Source organism: Mercenaria mercenaria, chromosome 2 (genome assembly GCF_021730395.1).
Source record: "Mercenaria mercenaria strain notata chromosome 2, MADL_Memer_1, whole genome shotgun sequence".
In the NCBI taxonomy this organism is placed as follows: domain Eukaryota; kingdom Metazoa; phylum Mollusca; class Bivalvia; order Venerida; family Veneridae; genus Mercenaria; species Mercenaria mercenaria.
The window spans coordinates 85,323,612-85,342,727 of record NC_069362.1 but is presented as its reverse complement, the minus strand read 5'-3'; the positions used below and the strand labels follow the sequence as shown (position 1 = coordinate 85,342,727).

The 19,116-nt window shown below is 33.0% G+C and overlaps 2 protein-coding genes across 2 annotated transcripts in view; both read left to right on the top strand.

The window, feature by feature from the left end:
* LOC123564475 (choline O-acetyltransferase-like) overlaps positions 1–19,116 on the top strand; it is a 79,463-nt gene that overhangs the window by 3,159 nt on the left and 57,188 nt on the right. The gene's annotated exons all lie outside the window — the stretch shown is intronic.
* Positions 9,191–10,888, top strand: LOC128545867 (probable vesicular acetylcholine transporter-B). Its single transcript, XM_053527016.1, has one exon. The coding sequence runs from the start codon at positions 9,191–9,193 to the stop codon at positions 10,886–10,888; it is 1,698 nt and encodes a 565-aa protein (XP_053382991.1).

The window sequence follows — 19,116 nt, the reverse complement described above, 5'->3', positions numbered from 1 at the left end:
TGAAACATATATTTAGATCATTTATTTAAAGGGGTATTTGAACACAATGCAATTACCACGCTCTGAATTAAAATGGATTATTTGTATATTTACACAACCCCGGAGGACTGCAATTAATTTTGAAAAAAAAGCTGTATTTGATGGCAAAAATATGTATCAAAGAATCATTACTATCGTTTAGTATTGCAAATATATACAGTGACTGTCGTAAAATTAAAATATAAAAGTATTCAAGAGGCAGCATAAAGCATCAGCCGTTATTGAATCGGCCTGGTAGGGTTTGTGATGTAAAAATTTACATCTTGTCCAAGGACAATTCGAAATTGTTTCGCTTTTAATGAGTATGAATTGCAATATTGGTATTAATTGCATGGTCAGGATGGCCTAGTTAAACAAAACAAATCATGCTCCGAAATAATAAATTAGAAAAAAAACAACAGTATATTTGAATATTTCCATAAATATCATTACCACACTGTACAGGCCAACCCAACTCGCCGACAGTAATTAAAACATCGTTTTATACGATTGACAAACGTGTGACTGTACAATACCTGAAAATTTGTACTTTTGGAATAAAGAAGTCTGGTAAGCAAAACACAGTTTTTTTTCTGGAAGATTTTCGAATATTTACAAGTGTCAGTCATTGATGGCAATAATTATGATATGATACCTTAGATTTTTAGAGTACGTAGCACATCTAGGAAAGTTAATTTAAGAACGAAGATAAAAGATAAGAAGAGATAAGTTTTGATTTTAGAATAAGTTCTGGTTCGACTTACTGAGATGTTGAAACGAAGCATTATGAATGCGATGAACCTTGTTGTTGGAAACATAAAGCTTGCAATTATGTTTCCGTTATGCACTTTAGGTATTCGAGTAGCAGGAGTAACTTAAAACTTGTTAATTTTTGGTTTCTCAAATTATATTGACACGAAACATAGTCTGAGTATAAATGTTTCAGATTTAATAAGTGAGGAAATTAAAATATGCAATGTATACGTAATACGCGATATATTGACAATCTAATGAAGATGCACACACCAAACATGGTAATTAGGCCGTATATCCCAACGGCATGCTAGTCCACTTTATAGAACAACTATTTATGGTGAAGAGAATATTATTGTGAGCACTGGTGTCTTTTGGGGGTGCTTTTAAGTACATCGCTAACGAAATTGTTAACACAGTGTGATTAATTACATCTTGCTGTTTGATCGTGTTTGATCATTGTTCGGTGTGTTAGTTTGGAGTCTTTGTGTTCAGACAATAATGCTTGGTCAGTTACAGTTCTCGTATGTACAGGCATGTCTCCGGATAATTCTACACTTTCCATCTCCTATTACATCTACTGAAGTGTAAATACAGTGCATTATAAGATTATTTATATCTTTGTTGCCTTCGCATTTCTTGCTGGATTTCTGTTTAAGACTTGTTTTTAGCTCACATGTCACAAAGTGACAATGTGAGCTTTTGTGATCACGCAGCGTCCGTCGTCCGTCGTCCGTGCGTCCGTGCGTCCGTGCGTGCGTCCGTGCGTGCGTAAACTTTTGCTTGTGACCACTCTAGAGGTCACATTTTTCATGGGATCTTTATGAAAGTTGGTCAGAATGTTTGTCTTGATGATATCTAGGTCAAGTTCAAAACTGGGTCAACTGCGATGAAAAACTAGGTCAGTAGGTCTAAAAATAGAAAAACCTTGTGACCTCTGTAGAGGCCATACTTGTGAATGGATCTTCATGAAAATTGGTCAGAATGTTCACCTTGATGATATCTAGGTCAAGTTCGAAACTGGGTCACATGCCATTAATAACTAGGTCAGTAGGTCAGATAACAAAAAAACCTTGTGACCTCTCTAGAGGCCATATTTTTCATGGGATCTGTATGAAAATTGGTCAGAATTTTTATCTTGATGATATCTAGGTCAAGTTCGAAACTGGTTTAACTGCGGTCAAAAACTAGGTCAGTAGGTCTAAAAATAGAAAAACCTTGTGACCTCTCTAGAGGCCATACTTTTCAATGGATCTTCATGAAAATAAGTCAGAGTGTTCACCTTGATGATATCTAAGTCTTGTTCGAAACTTGGTCACATGTTTTTAATAACTAGGTCAGTAGGTCAAATAACAAAAAAGCCATGTGACCTCTCTAGAGGCCATATTTTTCATGGGAACTATATGAAAATTGGTCTGAATGTTCATCTTGATGATATCTAGGTCAGTTTTGAAACTGGGTCAACTGCGGTCAAAAACTAGGTCAGTAGGTCTAAAAATAGAAAAACCTTGTGACCTCTCTAGAGGCCATACTTTTGAATGGATCTTCATGAAAATTGGTCAGAATGTTCACCTTGATGATATCTAGGTCATTTTCGAAACTGGGTCACGTGCCTTCAATAACTAGGTCAGTAGGTCAAATAATAAAAAATCTTGTGACCTCTCTAGAGGCCATATTTTTCAGTGGATCTTCATGAAAATTGGTTAGAATTTTTATCTTGATGATATCTAGATCAGATTCAACACTGGGTCACATGAGCTCAAAAACTAGGTCACAGTGTCAAATAATAGAAAAAAACGACATCATACTCGGTTTAAAACTGGGTCATGTGGGGACAGGTGAGCGATTCAGGACCATCATGGTCCTCTTGTTTTTATCTAATTGTATTTCAGGCTCGTTCCTGGATTTCTTTAGGGCTGACTAATTAATATTTTATGAAGGTTTAACGACTAAGAGTCCAAATAAAAAACGCTCTCTTAATATGGCGCTATTTTATTACAGATTTAAATAAAAGAATAATATTCATAAGCGGCATTCGCAGCGATTGTTCTATCAGTTAAGTTTTAGTTTGTTTGTACAGTGGTGTGATAATTTAGCTTACTTATTACGAATTTGAAGCTATCAAAGATGTCTTAAATGATGGAATAATGTTATATGACACAGAGGACATATTCAATAGCCATATTGTCCATGCATTAGTTTGTGATAATAATTTACGAATTTACTCATGATGAAATTTTTAAAATTTGAATCATTAAACGTAGCAATGGAACATATTCAAGAAAGGCGAATAAGAAATATATTACCATAGTGAGACACTTTGGTCAAATAAGTTACACTAAAAAGCAGTAACAAAGTAACCATCCGTTATATAACAAAATGTATTATATTTCGTATAAACTGTATGTATGTCCATACTCAGACTCGGGATTGTTACTTGTATTATATTTCGTATAAACTGTATGTATGTCCATACTCAAACTCGGGGTTGTTACATGTATTATATTTCGTATAAACTGTATGTCTGGCCATACTCAGATTCAGTGTTGTTACATGTATTATATTTCGTATAAACTGTATGTCTGGCCATACTCAGACTCAGTGTTGTTACATGTATTATATTTCGTATAAACTGTATGTCTGGCCATACTGAGATTCAGTGTTGTTACATGTATTATATTTCGTATAAACTGTATGTCTGGCCATACTCGGACTCAGTGTTGTTACATGTATGTCCCTGTCTTTCGGATCATGGAGTACATTTATTTTACTGTGATACATTACCTCTCTTAGACAGACTTCTTTTGCGTTGTTCTATGCTTCCAAAGGATCTTTTAAAAAAAATATTGCATAAGCTGTATGTATGTTTTGTATTAACTGTATATATCTTTCGTATAAACTACGTATGTTTCGTATAGATGTATTTATGTTTTTATAAGCTTTATGTATATATTTTGTATAAGCCATATGTGTTTTTTTCGTCACATATAAGTGTACAAACTGTATGTATGTTTTGTTTAAACAATACATGTACTGTTTAAGTTATATATATATTTTGTATAAGCTGTAATGCATATAGCAGCTTTAATTTGGAATAGATTTTAGTTTTGCGTGCTTTGTTGGCAAATAAAACACGGTTTTGCGTTCAGATGCGTAGTAACCACACAGATCACATCAGGAGTGTTTAATTACGATGCATTTGAACGAAAAAAAAAAACATGATTTATTTGCCAACAAAGCACGCAAAACTAAAATCTATTTCCATTCTAACACGTTCGAACTACACCAGGAAGGGGTACTAATCTGGAATAAAATGCGGTTTTAAGTTCGAGGGAGTAAACCGGAATAGCCAAAAGTAGGTCATTTTGCGAAACGTGTTTTAATCGACAAGACAAAATACGGTAAAGTCCTTATTTTTTTATAAAAGAAAATCTTAAAAGTGTTTGAATATTTATTAATCTGATTAGTTAGTTTTCAATACTTTTTTTATAAAGAAGATATACCATAATAATTTGTTAACACATGTTACAAGTTAACACGAACTTGTAAAAAATACTAAATCAACTTAATATTTGAATTAATTGAAACCTAAATAAGAACTACTGCTCAAGATTAGATGAAAGTAATATTTGAACTTACAGCTATCTCCATCTGCTCGATTTCACAGTCATTGTAGTTGTCAAAAGACGTTAACATGAAAACATTGTTAGGTTAAGCATTACTGTGACAGAGGTGATGTATTACATATATTATCATGTAAATACTTCATAACAAGGTTTCATTATCAATCCATCTTCCTACAGATACAAGTATTATCTGTTCTGCTCTAACAGCCTTATATCCCAAGGGATAATAACATTAATTCAATTCCATTGACTGCTTATAAATAGGTACTTATTGCAACGCCCTTCGTTACCGAGAATGAATATCATTTACATATACATTATTTCTCAACTGCTGTATATCAAATCTTATTTTACGAATACAAAATGTAGCAGAATCACCACAGATTGAAAGATATCATAGATAGTAAAAGTTATCATAGATTGGGAAAATCACCATACATTGGAAAAGTAAACAGAGAGAGGGAAAGGCGCCAACGCAAAAATATGATTGCTGATGAATTATTTAAGTCCTCATGCTTTAACGTCATCATAATGTAACGCAAGTATTTTTTTTTATATTTAGGTTGTATAGCGTTGCATATTAATACCTAAACAATGGCTTACTTCAGTGAAGATAGTGAATAAATAAACAATTTAAACAAGATAAAGCTGAACTTGCTTAGCAAAATGTCATTTAGTCAATCTTATATCACCCTCGTATCGCTTATCCAATGTCATTAGGATTCTCACTGATTCTAAAAGTCAGAATATTTCTTCAAGATGTTTTAGAACCTTTTCCCATGAAATGAGAAATATCCAATTATTGCCTATGCTTTTACTACTAGCATGTTTTTAGCCATTGTTTCCTCAGTTTTAAGATGAAATCGTAGCTCTTGCACGCAATGCAGCGGAAAATTCGGAAACGATCAAACTGTGCTAAAATCAAATCATGTTCAATATCCTTAAGCGTGTTCCATCTCAGTATCAAATGTATAGCTATTATTTAGGCATAAAACAATACTTACAGTAAGTTTTATGTAAAATGTTACATGCTTTTAATATAAAATATATTTGAAATCCAACGTACTTCTTTGAGACAAACGTTCTAAATCAGAACATCTTGTCTTGATTGCTATACATTCCGAAAAAAAAGCGTAATTTAGGAACACTTTGTATCGATTTCTTTCATTAAATTATAAATCTTCAAATAGTGAAGGTATTTATCCCATCTCGGATGTTCTTTTCCCTGGAATTATCTCGGAACTACCAATTAAAGCGAGACGATAACGACGTAAAAGCCTATACTTTAGTCCCAGCCGCCAGATATTTATCAGCGGTGTTTGGTGCAATCAAGGAATTAATTCTAGAATTCTGACATTAGAATAAATCATTTGAAGACAACGTGCAGTTTAGCTGGGTGATTTACGACGTATGAGGTGAAATATTATATAACTTAGTTCTGTAAAAAGAGACACTGAGACAGTATGTGTCAAATACAAATATGGCTACAATTTTCTCAATTAGATAGTCATGCGCCTAACCACAAAAGCAAGGCAAATAGATTCTTAGGCAGTCTCTGGTTTTTCGTGTAATGACGTTGCCGTTAAATAGTTGTATATCATTCAAAATACAAAGTTCGTCACAGTATAATGGATGCGGTTAAGCCTGCTAAATTTCTAAAATAGACTGGTGCATCATTCAATTTTGGGAAATACCATTTATTATTCGAAGGGTTGTTCACTGAAAATTTAATGACTGAATAGCGAACATAGCAGACCATTATCAGCCTGCACGACCTTGGTCTGCTCTGGTCGCAAAGGCAGAATCACTTGCCACCAGCAAACTAAAGGTTAAGTTGCTACATTAACTGAACTGAAGTGCGCGGCCATCTTGTTTGTTTCAATACAATGTTGGTATATTACAATATTTTTTGGATAGTATGGACTGAGCATAAAACAAAGTATATGGAATAATGTTTCGATGTATGAAATATTTTTCAAGAAATTAAAGTAGAAACCTTTAACAGAAAAAAAGCGATTCTCACTTATAAGATACGAAGGTAAACGATCAAGAGGAAGTGTCCGTGATATGAAGAATGGTATAAATTCCGGAGTGAACACCATCGTATTCTGATTAATTAATAAGCTGTTTCACTACTTGCTTTTTTTTGGCTTGAATTTTTGACTTGCTTAGGTCATTTTGAATATTTTTACATGTATAGACTGCGCTTTCAAGTGTTTACCATTCAATGAATTGCATTACTCAAATATTTCATAATCGTAATCACGAGATCGTAATTGGAGGAGTAACTGGCTAAGTAATCATTTCAATTGACCCTGAGTTTTTATGATGAAACACCTGCTACGTTCCCAGGAAATCGCAAAGATTAACAAATAATTATATTTACATACTACAAATAACAATGTGATCAAACACCGATAAATGTTCTAATTTGTCAGCTCTAGAAATCAGCCATAAATATCTGTCAAACAGAAAAAGCAAAGACAACATGTTTACAGAGCAAACTCTTTCATTATCTGTATAAAACATTTTTGCATTGATAATATTGGCATATACTAGGCCAAAGTTTTCCTACAAGTGTAAAATGTGTTGGCCTGCATATGTTTAAGTTTTAGGAATTTTATTTTTTATTTACTCGAATGAGATGATGCCAAGTTATGCAGTGGTAGGCAAAACATTTCCGTTGTTTGAAAACTTTCATTTACTGTAACATATTAATCAATGCAATTACGTAGGTCGTATTTGCCCCGAGAGAATATTTTCTGAAATGATTTTAATTTTCGTGTTCCCAAATACCTATGTAGATGTAATAAAGGCAGCTAAATGTCGTTTGATGAAACGTATACTCTAAACACTTCAACTTTAAAAGTTACATTTGCCCAAATGTATCTATAATACCTTCATTGTACCTGTGTAGAAAAAAAAAAAGAAAAATGTTTTAGTGTGTATTTGTCAAGGTATACGTTTGTGTTATCACTACACAGCTATTTTCTTTTAATTTAGTCGCGTAAAATGCATTTAATGAGTATTTTCTGCATTTAAAGTTCATATCTAGAGATAAAATATTTTAATGAAGTGCACATAGTATATCTTTCATTGAAAGAAAACAGACAATGGAGTTTTCTCATGACAGTACGGTCTACTATCCTAGCTAATACTCGAAGTCTTATCAGTTTATTGTCACTATGAGAAAGTACATCTGTTTAAAATTGATAAATTGAATATATATCTTAAGTAAAGAAGATACTGGACATTATTCAATCTAAGTTAAGAAGGGAAATAATTCTCGACATTTTGTAGTTGAGAGTTGCACAACTTGTCATACTAATGGATGTTGTCACTATGAGCAACTACAGCAAGTTTCATTTGCATCTCTTAAGTAATGAATAATATATATATGACTTCATAAAAAGCTTTAACCAGCATAGATACCGATTCCGGGGCGAGTGCAGTTACCTTCATTTATCTTCAAAGACTCGAGCTAAAATAAATGAATAAAAGTATGTAGCCATTGCAAATGGTGTGATGCTTGTTGTGCCTTTTATAAACCTCTCATGAACAGTATTAATCAGGCTTAGTTTGCTGAGTTTTGCCGACTTGGTTAAATGCTTCCAATTATATCAATATCAAAATATATTAATTTAAATACGAGAGCAAGAAAAGATGGAATTTTGTTCAGAACAAGAGTTTTATGCATACAAAACCGATGAATCGACATAAATCAGAATAATTACAAACAAAAATAAGTTCGCTATGATATTCGTTCATAAAATGTAATGTAACTAATAAATCACAATAATACCAAAATAGCCACATCAAGTTGATTTTCTCAATGTGTCTTTTATTGTCGTTTTATAAAACGATGTGATATAGCTTTATCCATACAGGCTGCGGCTGGATGAATTTCAGTTGTTCTAGCTGTGTCTATAATTGCATCACCGTTGTCATGGGGAGTTTTTCTCATGTTTCCACACTAAATTGATTTCTGTTCATTAACGCTTTTATATCATAGCCTACTGTTTTGCAATGAAAATAATATTCTGGTTATTACTTTAAACAGGTCTTTTCTGAATATAAAACGATGGGACGTTTATTGATGTATTTTCTTCTTGTAGAAGTGCCATTGAACATTGCTACCAAGCAAACATTTCAAGATCATTCCAATAACCCGTTTCCTCTTTCATCAGAACTTTGTCAATATTTGCATTGATAGTTTCATTACAAAATATAATCATGTTAATTGATACTAACAACGAAGAAAGTTCAACAAAATAATTGGAAATTAACAGATCAAATTCAAAACTATTTACTCAGTTTTTGTTTACTGTGTTCAATTAGAAACATTTGGTTTAGAAAGAAAGCCTAAAAGCTCATTAATAATTAATTGCTTTGAACTTTCTTGGTTATGAAATAATTTAGTCTTACTAATTAGAACTTTCTTCGTTGTTTAAGGTTGGAGAAGACACGCGGGCTGAAGATCGTATGGAAATGATACCGGAAGTACTAGAAAAGAACGGTGTTACAGTCACTTAGGGAGGATTTCGTCAACCATTAAACGTACAATACACAGTAAAAACTTATGATAGGTTATTGCATCAAATACAGTTCTTACGTTATCTGGATAACAGTCTTTTTAACAGTCTTTGACAAACTGTAGCCTTAAAAGTCGCTGAAGACTGTTCTAAAATAATACTTGATATCCTTCTGGAGATTTAGTAAGCTATTTTGGTTTTCATCGAATTAGTGTATATTCGTCAATTTGAAGAAGGTACTGGAACGAAACATAAATAAAGATGAATTACAAGTTGGTTGAAATTCGAGATAGAGTTGCCGAATGGTTTTCAAATAAAATAAATGACCCGATCCACCAGAGAAGGCTGGTGTTAGTTATTGTTTGTATAGCATTGTTACTTGACAACATGCTATATATGGTGATTGTACCGATCATTCCGGAATATCTTATGAATCTAAGACAAGGTCAAGAAGTTACCAAGCAACAAGAAATAAACTGGACAGCGTATAACTTGACATACTTTAATACGACGATGTATCCGCTGAATTATACTGGATCTACCCCCGCGCCGCCACAGCATCGTCACTGGAATAAAACATGGAAGAAGATTTTCCTAATAGACGTACCAGCTCCTCCAGTTAATTACGGGAACGAAGGTCAATTATCTATTGGTGTTTTGTTTGCGTCAAAAGCTATTCTCCAGCTGCTTGTAAATCCTTTTACTGGCGCTTTTATCGACAGAGTTGGATATGATCTGCCCATGATGATTGGTTTGTCAATCATGTTTATGTCAACAACAGTGTTTGCATTTGGCAAGACTTATGGCGTTTTGTTTTTTGCGCGAAGTTTACAAGGACTTGGATCAGCTTTTGCCGATACAGCAGGACTTGCTATGATTGCTGACAGATTTCAAGAAGAAGGTGAACGAAATAAAGCCCTTGGAATTGCACTTGCATTTATATCATTTGGATGTCTATTTGCTCCACCATTTGGCGGTATCCTGTATGAATTCTGTGGGAAAGTCGTTCCGTTTTTGTTGTTAGCTCTCTTATGCGTAGTTGATGGTTTATTGGTGCTATTTGTAATGAAGCCCGTTCGCAAACAAAGATCTTTAATTCCGCCCGAGGATCGACCAAAAGGGACTCCAATATGGCGCCTTTTAATGGATCCATATATTTTAGTCGCCGCAGGAGCACTCGCAATGTCAAATGTTTCACTTGCTTTTCTGGAACCAACCATTGCAATGTGGATGGGCAAAACGATGGGTGCTGATGAATGGGAAGTTGGATTTGTATGGCTTCCAGCTTTCATTCCTCACATACTGGGTGTATATCTCACAGTTAAACTGGCCAAGCTATTTCCAAAACACCAGTGGCTTGTTGCAGCTCTTGGGTTAGCTTTAGAGGGAACATCCTGCTTAATAATTCCATGTGCTAAAGCATACTTTGTAGTGTTGTTCCCATTGGCCACGCTATGTTTTGGAATAGCTTGTGTAGACACAGCACTTCTGCCGGTACTAGGATATTTGGTGGACGTACGTTATGTATCTGTGTATGGAAGTGTTTATGCAATTGCCGATATATCATATTCCTTTGCTTATGCGTTCGGCCCAATTGTGGCTGGTCAACTTGTAGACAGTATAGGTTTCACATGGATGAATGTTTTAATATTTCTAACAAACGTAGCATATGCACCATTACTCATTTGTATGAAAACGGTATATAAATACAAACCCTTTGAAGACGAGAATGAATGTGATGTGTTAGTCTCAGATCCACCTACTAAACAATACATGACTATAGTGCAAAATGGCGGACCATTTGGTGATGGAACAAAGTCGGTCGACGTCATTGGAAGAAATCATTTAGAGTTGTCTCCCCGAAACAGAAAGAATTATGAAATCGACAGCTATCCACCAACAAGTAACTTTTACGATTCGGATACAGATTATACAAAAATTGATGGCTATGGTTATTAACATTATAAAACAAAGGTCAAACTGATTTTGCGTAGGCATTTATGGACTTTATAAGTAAATATGCATTTGCTGTTCAGAATTTAAAATCACGTAGTGAAACATGTTGCCTGTTTTATGCAGTTTTAGAATAGTTTAAAATAGTCTTCTAAGAAATATAGGTGAGTGTGTGTTGCTTATGCGTATACCCAACTCGTCAAACCTTTTTACTTCAGAAAAAAGGACTGTTTCAGGACATCAGAAAACTAAGGAAGTACTATATTCAACTTCATGAAATCACTCATTGTTCAAAGATTAGTATGTGATCATATGAATCATACATTGCTACATTTACACGTGTTTCCTTGGATATAGAAATTGTTATGATAGGAGAAACAACTCGTCAGAATATTGTAATAAAAGTCTTCCTATGGGCGATATCGGTCAGTTAATTCCCCTGATTAAACAGGTGCGCGTATAGGTGGCGCTACATGCGAATAGGTCCTAGAAAATTTTGTTTACATAATTTACATTATATAGTCGCTGTCACTTCAGACTATATTAGTAGATTTGGAAAATATCCGATTATGTTATCAAAATTCAGCTGTTTATCCCTTGAGCAATTGAGGAAAGAGCTTTATTTATATTTATTGATACTCTGTGAGGCTAGCTGTAAGGACTGTTTTAAAGTGCATTTTCTGTGTGTCAGTTTATATATGGACTGTATGATTGTTATGTTTGTTAATTGTGACAATAAATGCTTTTATTTAGCTTTAAAGTATTTTTCAATATTGAAATGCCTCCTTGGAAAGTCATTTTATCATTGTACAAGTATTCAGACTATATTCTTAGAATAAGGATCAGTATACTAGACAGTATATATTCCTAAAGTTACAAATTAATCGGAAAGATCTGCATACACAGTTTAATGCAATGAGATCTTGAATAATATAGAAAATATAATAATTATTACTGTAAAATGTTAGAATATAATTATACTCTTGTGATAAGATGTCCCTTCAATTTTCCATCAGCCCAATTAATTTATTATAGGTGTTTTCTCATATATTTCATGAAAATATCATCCATGAGGCATAAATGATCTCTATTGACAAGTTGACATACCACGTGTTAATTTAATATATGATGCTGCCTCTTTAATTTTCAGTCAATTCAGTTCACAGCAACTTGCCCACATAAAGTGAAAATATAAATCTCTACATTTAATAAAAACACCCGTAGGATTTATAATACACATACCACAAATCTGTGAAGCTTTAAAAATAAAAACAAATGTGAGACATATTAGACATTATTTCAAATTGCAATGTATTAAGAAAACTTATTATACACATTACATTAACATCTGACCTATATTTAACACCTAAGTGGGAGCAGGAAGTGTTAAGTCTGCTTCAAGGACATATTCTTGAACCCCCTAGAGTTAACGGGACACATGGCATGTACATTTTTATGATAACAATCAGTATGCAGCCAATGGATAGGCAATTTTATGCAAACTAAATGTTTCCAGAGAAACCATTGTCTATTTGAAACAAAGCTTCCATTCAGGGGTAAAATTTAGCAATATTTTTCAACTAGCTACTATAGCTAGCCCCACTTTGCTTATAAATTGTACGGAAATGTGACTCGCTTAAATTAAAGCTACAATAATAATTTCAGTTATATATTACAAGCCTGCATTTTGAAATGATGAAAATTTTACCAGGCTTTAAATTTTATGTTAAAAACAGAAGAAACAGCTATCCAAATAGATTATATTGATAAATTACACGATTAGATTTTTTTAATACTTTAATTACTTTTTTATTCAGCTGTCAAATGCATGAAAGGTTAAGAAAAAGAGTTTAACTATGATAAAAGCCGAGAGTATACGCATGATAGGACCTATTCGCCCGTAGCGACACCTAACAAATCATGTGGGAAGATAACTCAGCGAATGCTGCCATTACTGCTACGCACATTGAAGTGGTTATTAAATTCATCATTTAAAACGATACATACTGAGTGTATTCCGTACGTTTAAGATATGGTTAATGCCAAATTCGATATACGTTCCTGAGTATATTGATTAGGGTTGCTTTCGTGCAAATTTTGCGTGAAGTCCATTATCATGGTCGACCTTTGGTCTCGTATGATATAGATTTTACACAAAGCAAAAACTCAAGAACACAGATCAACCTCGGGATTAAATGAATGTAATAGTTTCACAACGTGGTCGCTCCTAGCAGATGAATATTGTAGTAATTTTGTAATATTACTAATCGTTATATTTGCGTTATTCTAAGATTTATACAAGTCATCCTTGAAAATATGTAACCATGCAATTTAGTAAATATTTTGTTATGTTCCATTTATATGCAAAAGAGTGTAAGCCTAAAGTAGTGTTCCATTGTATATTTACACCAAAAGTAATTAGAAATTGCTTATGTAGCCTTAGAAGTGTATGTAATTAATGGTATTATAATAATACATCAAATTAACGACTTACGATTAAAATAATTATGTAAGACAAAAATGTGGTACTTAACTGTGTCTCAGCAAGTCAGACGGAATAAGGTAAGGATGTCAACCTGAACATGTATGTTAAACGGCTGTATTTCATTGTTACTGGTTTTGTATTTGGCTTATAATCATTTGCTGTCAGCTTTTTTTTTCATAAAAGTTTTATTTGAAGGTTATTTGATTTACTTTGATTTGTTTTATTCAAGCCATTTATAAAGTTGAGAATAAAGTTGAGAATATTCCTTTTAAAGCTTTTTGGTCATGCCGCCAACACGTACTTTTTTGTTCAGAAAACGTGTAACATGTTCTTTAAAATGTTGTTTTAATGCAAATTTATACTTTCAAAATGCTCTTTATGCAGATGTTAAAAGAAAAAATACCACTATCAATTTTTTTCAAAAAGAAACGTTGACAACTATCAGTAAAACATAAAATGTAGCAACACAAGCCTATTGGATCGCTACATAGACAATTTTGGTAACGTTGAATTGCGTGCTATATTTGGTAATTGAAAACAAATGCATGAAATATTTACCTTTAAGGATATATGCTTTATCTGAGTTATTTGCTAATTTATGGATAAGTACATGTAGCATATAGAGTATCAATGAGCCCATTGTTACATACATGTGTTTATATTGTTTAGACCGACTAACTGCCGACACTTTTTGTCAGCTACATCTTTGATTTTTTTTCAAGAAGTATTTTTTTCTTTAAGTAAATGGAAACATCGTCTTATTGGCGGATTTCTGTCTTCAGCAACCTCGGTTTTATTATTAACCATGTTCTAATTTACATAAAGACAACATTAAATTTGTTTAAAATGATAAAAGAGTATGTTCGCAAACGTGTGGGCAGTTATGTGCAAGTATGATTATAGTATATTATTGTTTTATGAAATAAATACATGGCGCACAATTTACAATTTATGATATATGTACCACTGTTTACCGGTCCGGTTATGGACACAAGGCATATCTAGCAATGCATTTCTCCTAACAGTTTCTTTTATCATTTTACCTTCTGGACATTAATGGAAGCATAGATATGTTTCATGGAATATCTGTTCTTCTATACTAAGCAAGTTACAAAATATCACAAAGTAGTTCTGTGAAACAAAAAAGGACAACTTATTTTTGCACCTGTGTGATACTGTAAAACTGTATGATACATTGTTAAATCCAAACACTAGAACTTTGTACTTGTGTCGTGTTCTATCCTGCTTTTAGGACTCATGGAATGTCATCTATGTATATATCTGTGATTTTCATATTCACTGAGAGAATTTAATAGAGCATTCCTCTAGATGTATATCATATCAACAAAACAAAAATAAACAAGAAATAGGCATTACAGATATGAAAAGCTTACAACATATAAAAAAAATCATAAATCAATATGATATTTATTAATCTTTATAGCTTGTCTCTCTATTTTGCTGATGATATGTACGCTTACAAAAGCAATTTAAGACTACATATATTTAGCATTTTCAGTCATGATTTATAATAAAAGAGAGAACTTTCTGAAATGAAAAATGACATAAATTTGGAGGCGTGCCCTGTTAATATTTTCGAATTAAATATTGCTAATTAAGTGTATGAAATTGTTATAGGATAACAAAGTAGTTTTAATAATAATATTATTTTACAATTTTACATGCTTGTTTTATGATTACTGTTTTCCATTTAGTAAAATGTTTGGAGTCTCAGAAGAGAATTTTAATAAAACTAAACCAAAACTTCAGTTATTTTCAATAATTTGAAAAAAAAACTTAACCAGAAATATATAGTGATATTTAGAGCATTTATCACGAACACCATCTCCTTGAACATTGTTCAAATTCAGTCAGATAATGTCTCTGTTATTACTGCAGAAATCTAAAATTTCTAAAATAGCATGATTACATGAAGACACGTAAATGAGCCAAGATAGCCTTTAGACATCAGGAAACACAGTAAAACGTCATTATTTAGCTTGTTATGCTTTTATCCCTGGGTGATTTGAGAACATTGTGCAAATGGTTATAGTACATTATTATCATCGACATTGAATGATTGATAGGATCAAACTGGCCATTAAGGACATGACTGGTGTAATGGTCGGTCAGTGGTCTATATCCGAAATATATGAAATAGATAAATAAACCCATTTAAGCGTGTTTTTGGATGGAAGAAACAGAATCTAGTATTAAGTTCATGACAAAGAAGCCGAACTGACAATAACAAACAGCAGATTCCACAGTATCATGGTTAACTTAAGTAAATGGTTTATGCAGGCTGTCTTCGAAGTGCCTAGTGGTGTAGACGTATAGGTTACAACTCTGCTTTTATTGCGTTGCTCCGGCATTACAAGTTGATGTAACGAAAAATGTGGAAAACATGAGCATTCTAAGCTTGATTACTTTTTATATGAATACAGCCTATTTATTTGGTATGCAAATTCATAATTTCTGTGTGGCGTACTTTGTCAGACGTTGAATCAGGTGTACACACTGACATGTATTCAGAAAGGACAGAGTATGAACTTACATGTCTGATTTTAATGTAGGTCTGCACGTGCAGTTATCATAAACATTTCTACAATGTAGAATTTGATTGAACCCTGCTTTTTCAAAACTTTACAATATTCTAAAAAATTGTAAAATATAAAAAATAGGGTCGTCTGCTTGATTTTTGTCGTTTGAAACTTTGGACCTCATACAAGTTTTCGTAATAGGAGTCTACTACAATGTAGATTTTAATAAAATTTCTTTTCGCAGTTGTCAACCAACATATTGCCTACTATACGGTCAAATGATAAATATAAATGTCTATGAGTTAAAAGGAAATATCTGGAATAACGTCATGTGTCATCATTTTTTGTTTTATTTTAGATATTTAGAAAAAAAACAACTAATGTTGCAAATGAATTTACAGGGGATGATTTTCTTTTCCGTTTGCAGGCTCAAAGCTTTATTCTATGTTACCCAAATAAATGACGTTTCACCATTGACGTAAATTTAGCAGATGTGCAGAACTACCTTAAACCTATTCACAGAATAAGAATTTTACACAAACAAAGATACAAATGAGAAATTCTTTAATTTTACAAATAAATGCGAGAAACAGACATAATCTGCAGCCTAATTGTCGTTTGTCATGTTTTACTAATGAACAATGTTATGTTTTGACAATAACGTCAAAATTTCTTCCCTGCTGTGTCGATTTATTGCAAAATCTTAGGCGTGATTTCCTATCATATCCGGAGGAAATATCATAGCTTCTAACCAGCAACATCACAAGTGTTTTCGCTCCATTTATAGTGTGATCAATTGATGTTATAATGGTGAGAGTTCCATAGCAATCATTCGAACATGATTACCCACAGCTCTTGGTGGGAAACTTGAGACGGTGCAAAACAATCGAATGACGTTCGGGCTAACGGTCTTAACGCATGGCTAGCAGCAATAGAGACAGTCTAATCGTGTACATAATAATAATCAAGCATCGTTTATGTCTACAGAAATTTGACATATCCAAGACATTCACAGAAAATGTATACTTCCAACATGTTTGTTATATATCGTTAATTCGTGTGTGGATTTAGGAGAAAAATACAGTAAACAAAACCAGATACGCCTAAAGTTCTATTTTCCGGCGTTTTATGTATTGATAAGCGGTCGGTATCAAAATATATTTGTCAAACATTTATTTAACAGTATAAAATTAATTTATTGTGCAAATACATTTCCATAACGAGCCTCCAGCATGCTGCTCTTTATAGCTTGCCCCCAACTTTGGAGATACGAAAACATTTTGTAGAATCTGGAAATAAAGGCATCCAAGACGACACATGAATAATCAGCCATTTAATTATATCCTACCAGGGAAATGTTGATATGCTGCACCAGTTGTTTCTGAAACAACATACTGTAGATGTTACAAAATACAAATATTTGTAAGATATGAAGATGAAATGCAAAATGCTGACGTCATACGTGACATAAAGCTTGAATGAATTCAAACTTGACATTACTGTCCCGGAATACTATTGTATTCATAACAATGTACGGAAAACCCGTGCTATAATATCTTTAAACACGACAAAGAGGGTAAGAGGGTAACCCGTGCGAAATACATTATGCGGCGTATAACCGATTCTGAATGTCTAAACGTATTGAAACATGGTTATGCTCTGTATTACTTTGATTCTAATATGGGTTAGTAAAAACATGACTAAATAGGGGAGCCATATTTGTGGTGCATATATGGCGCCAAATAGTAGGTCGTCTACGTCTACGTTACCATGGTAATGCTGTGTGGTTGGCGCGATTAATTGCTCTTCTTATTTTGTAATTTAAATAACATGGCAAAAACTTTTGAACAAAACTATGAACAGGACAGTGATTGTATTTAATCATTCATTACAGTTGAGAGGCATGTAGGAATATAAAACATATCTATGTTAATAGAATACATCGGTATGTATCGAATACATATGGAGTTACAGTGCAGTACAGGCTTGATAAAAGAAATGGAATAATGCTGCTTCGGTTCGACTGAAGATCGATTTGATTGTTGACAAGAAAATACATGAACACCATAGAAACCACCTGCTTCATAGCCTTTGGTTGGTTATCTTAAAGAAAATCGTGCGTGCAGGCAGCATAGGAAATCGTAAAAATATGACGTTTGATGGAATAAGGTTGACATTTATTGTGCAGGTCAGTCAATAACAGACACATGCTTTGCATAATCATTCGAGAAAAAGGAGCAATGATTATACATGACGGCAATACAATAAATCTATATCGTAAGAATTCGATTAAAACAATTTTAGAAATGATAACTATTTATTATAACCACGTCAAATGGGCATATACATAAAATGCGCTTCAAGGAATTTAAAAATAAAAGTTCAAGAAAAATGGGAAAGTTTCAAATAAATTACCTGCAATGGTTATAAAAACTTCTAATAATATATTCACGTATAAAAGTAATAATGAATAGTTTTTTTAGTTAAGTCTGTTAAGGAAGATTAAATTGCCATTATCAAATGAATGTAATTTATGCGCGTTAGGAACAACATACAGTAATGTTTCTGTTCACAAAAATCAGTTCTGGAACTGCTTCAAATGATATGATTTGAACACTCCTGCAATAGATTAATGACAGTTTTTCAGATGGCAACCACAATTTAGATTTTTCATTGGCAAATCAGGGATAAAATCAGGAAATGAGCGGAAGACGTTGTTTTTTTTCAAAGACAGTGATCAGAGAAAGCAGATATTTCTGCCTTTTTGGTAGCACATTATTTTTTAAATCTCATTTTTCATTTTGCTAAAGCTAAACGTTTGATTTTAGTCCATACCCGTCACAGCAATTCGCATTTGAACCACGTGGCAGTCCAATATACTGTCATACTGGATAGAATATATTTCGTACTGGACGATGCAACAAGTCTGTAGTTCGAATCTCCATGTTAATTTAACCATACACGCCGTTGACCGATAAATGTATCTGCATAATTCAATGATCTATTGATGCGATGTTTTTATTTAAGTTTAAAAGTGGAAAAAATGTCCGTCTGCTTGTTGTCATATTTTCTGAAAACTATAAGAAGAAAAGCGTTAAAATATTATTTAACATTGTCTTGTCAATACGGGATATATTTGGACTCGTATAGTTAAGATTCTAGGTATATCGCCTTACTGTACAGAATCAAATTAAATATGGGCGAGCATT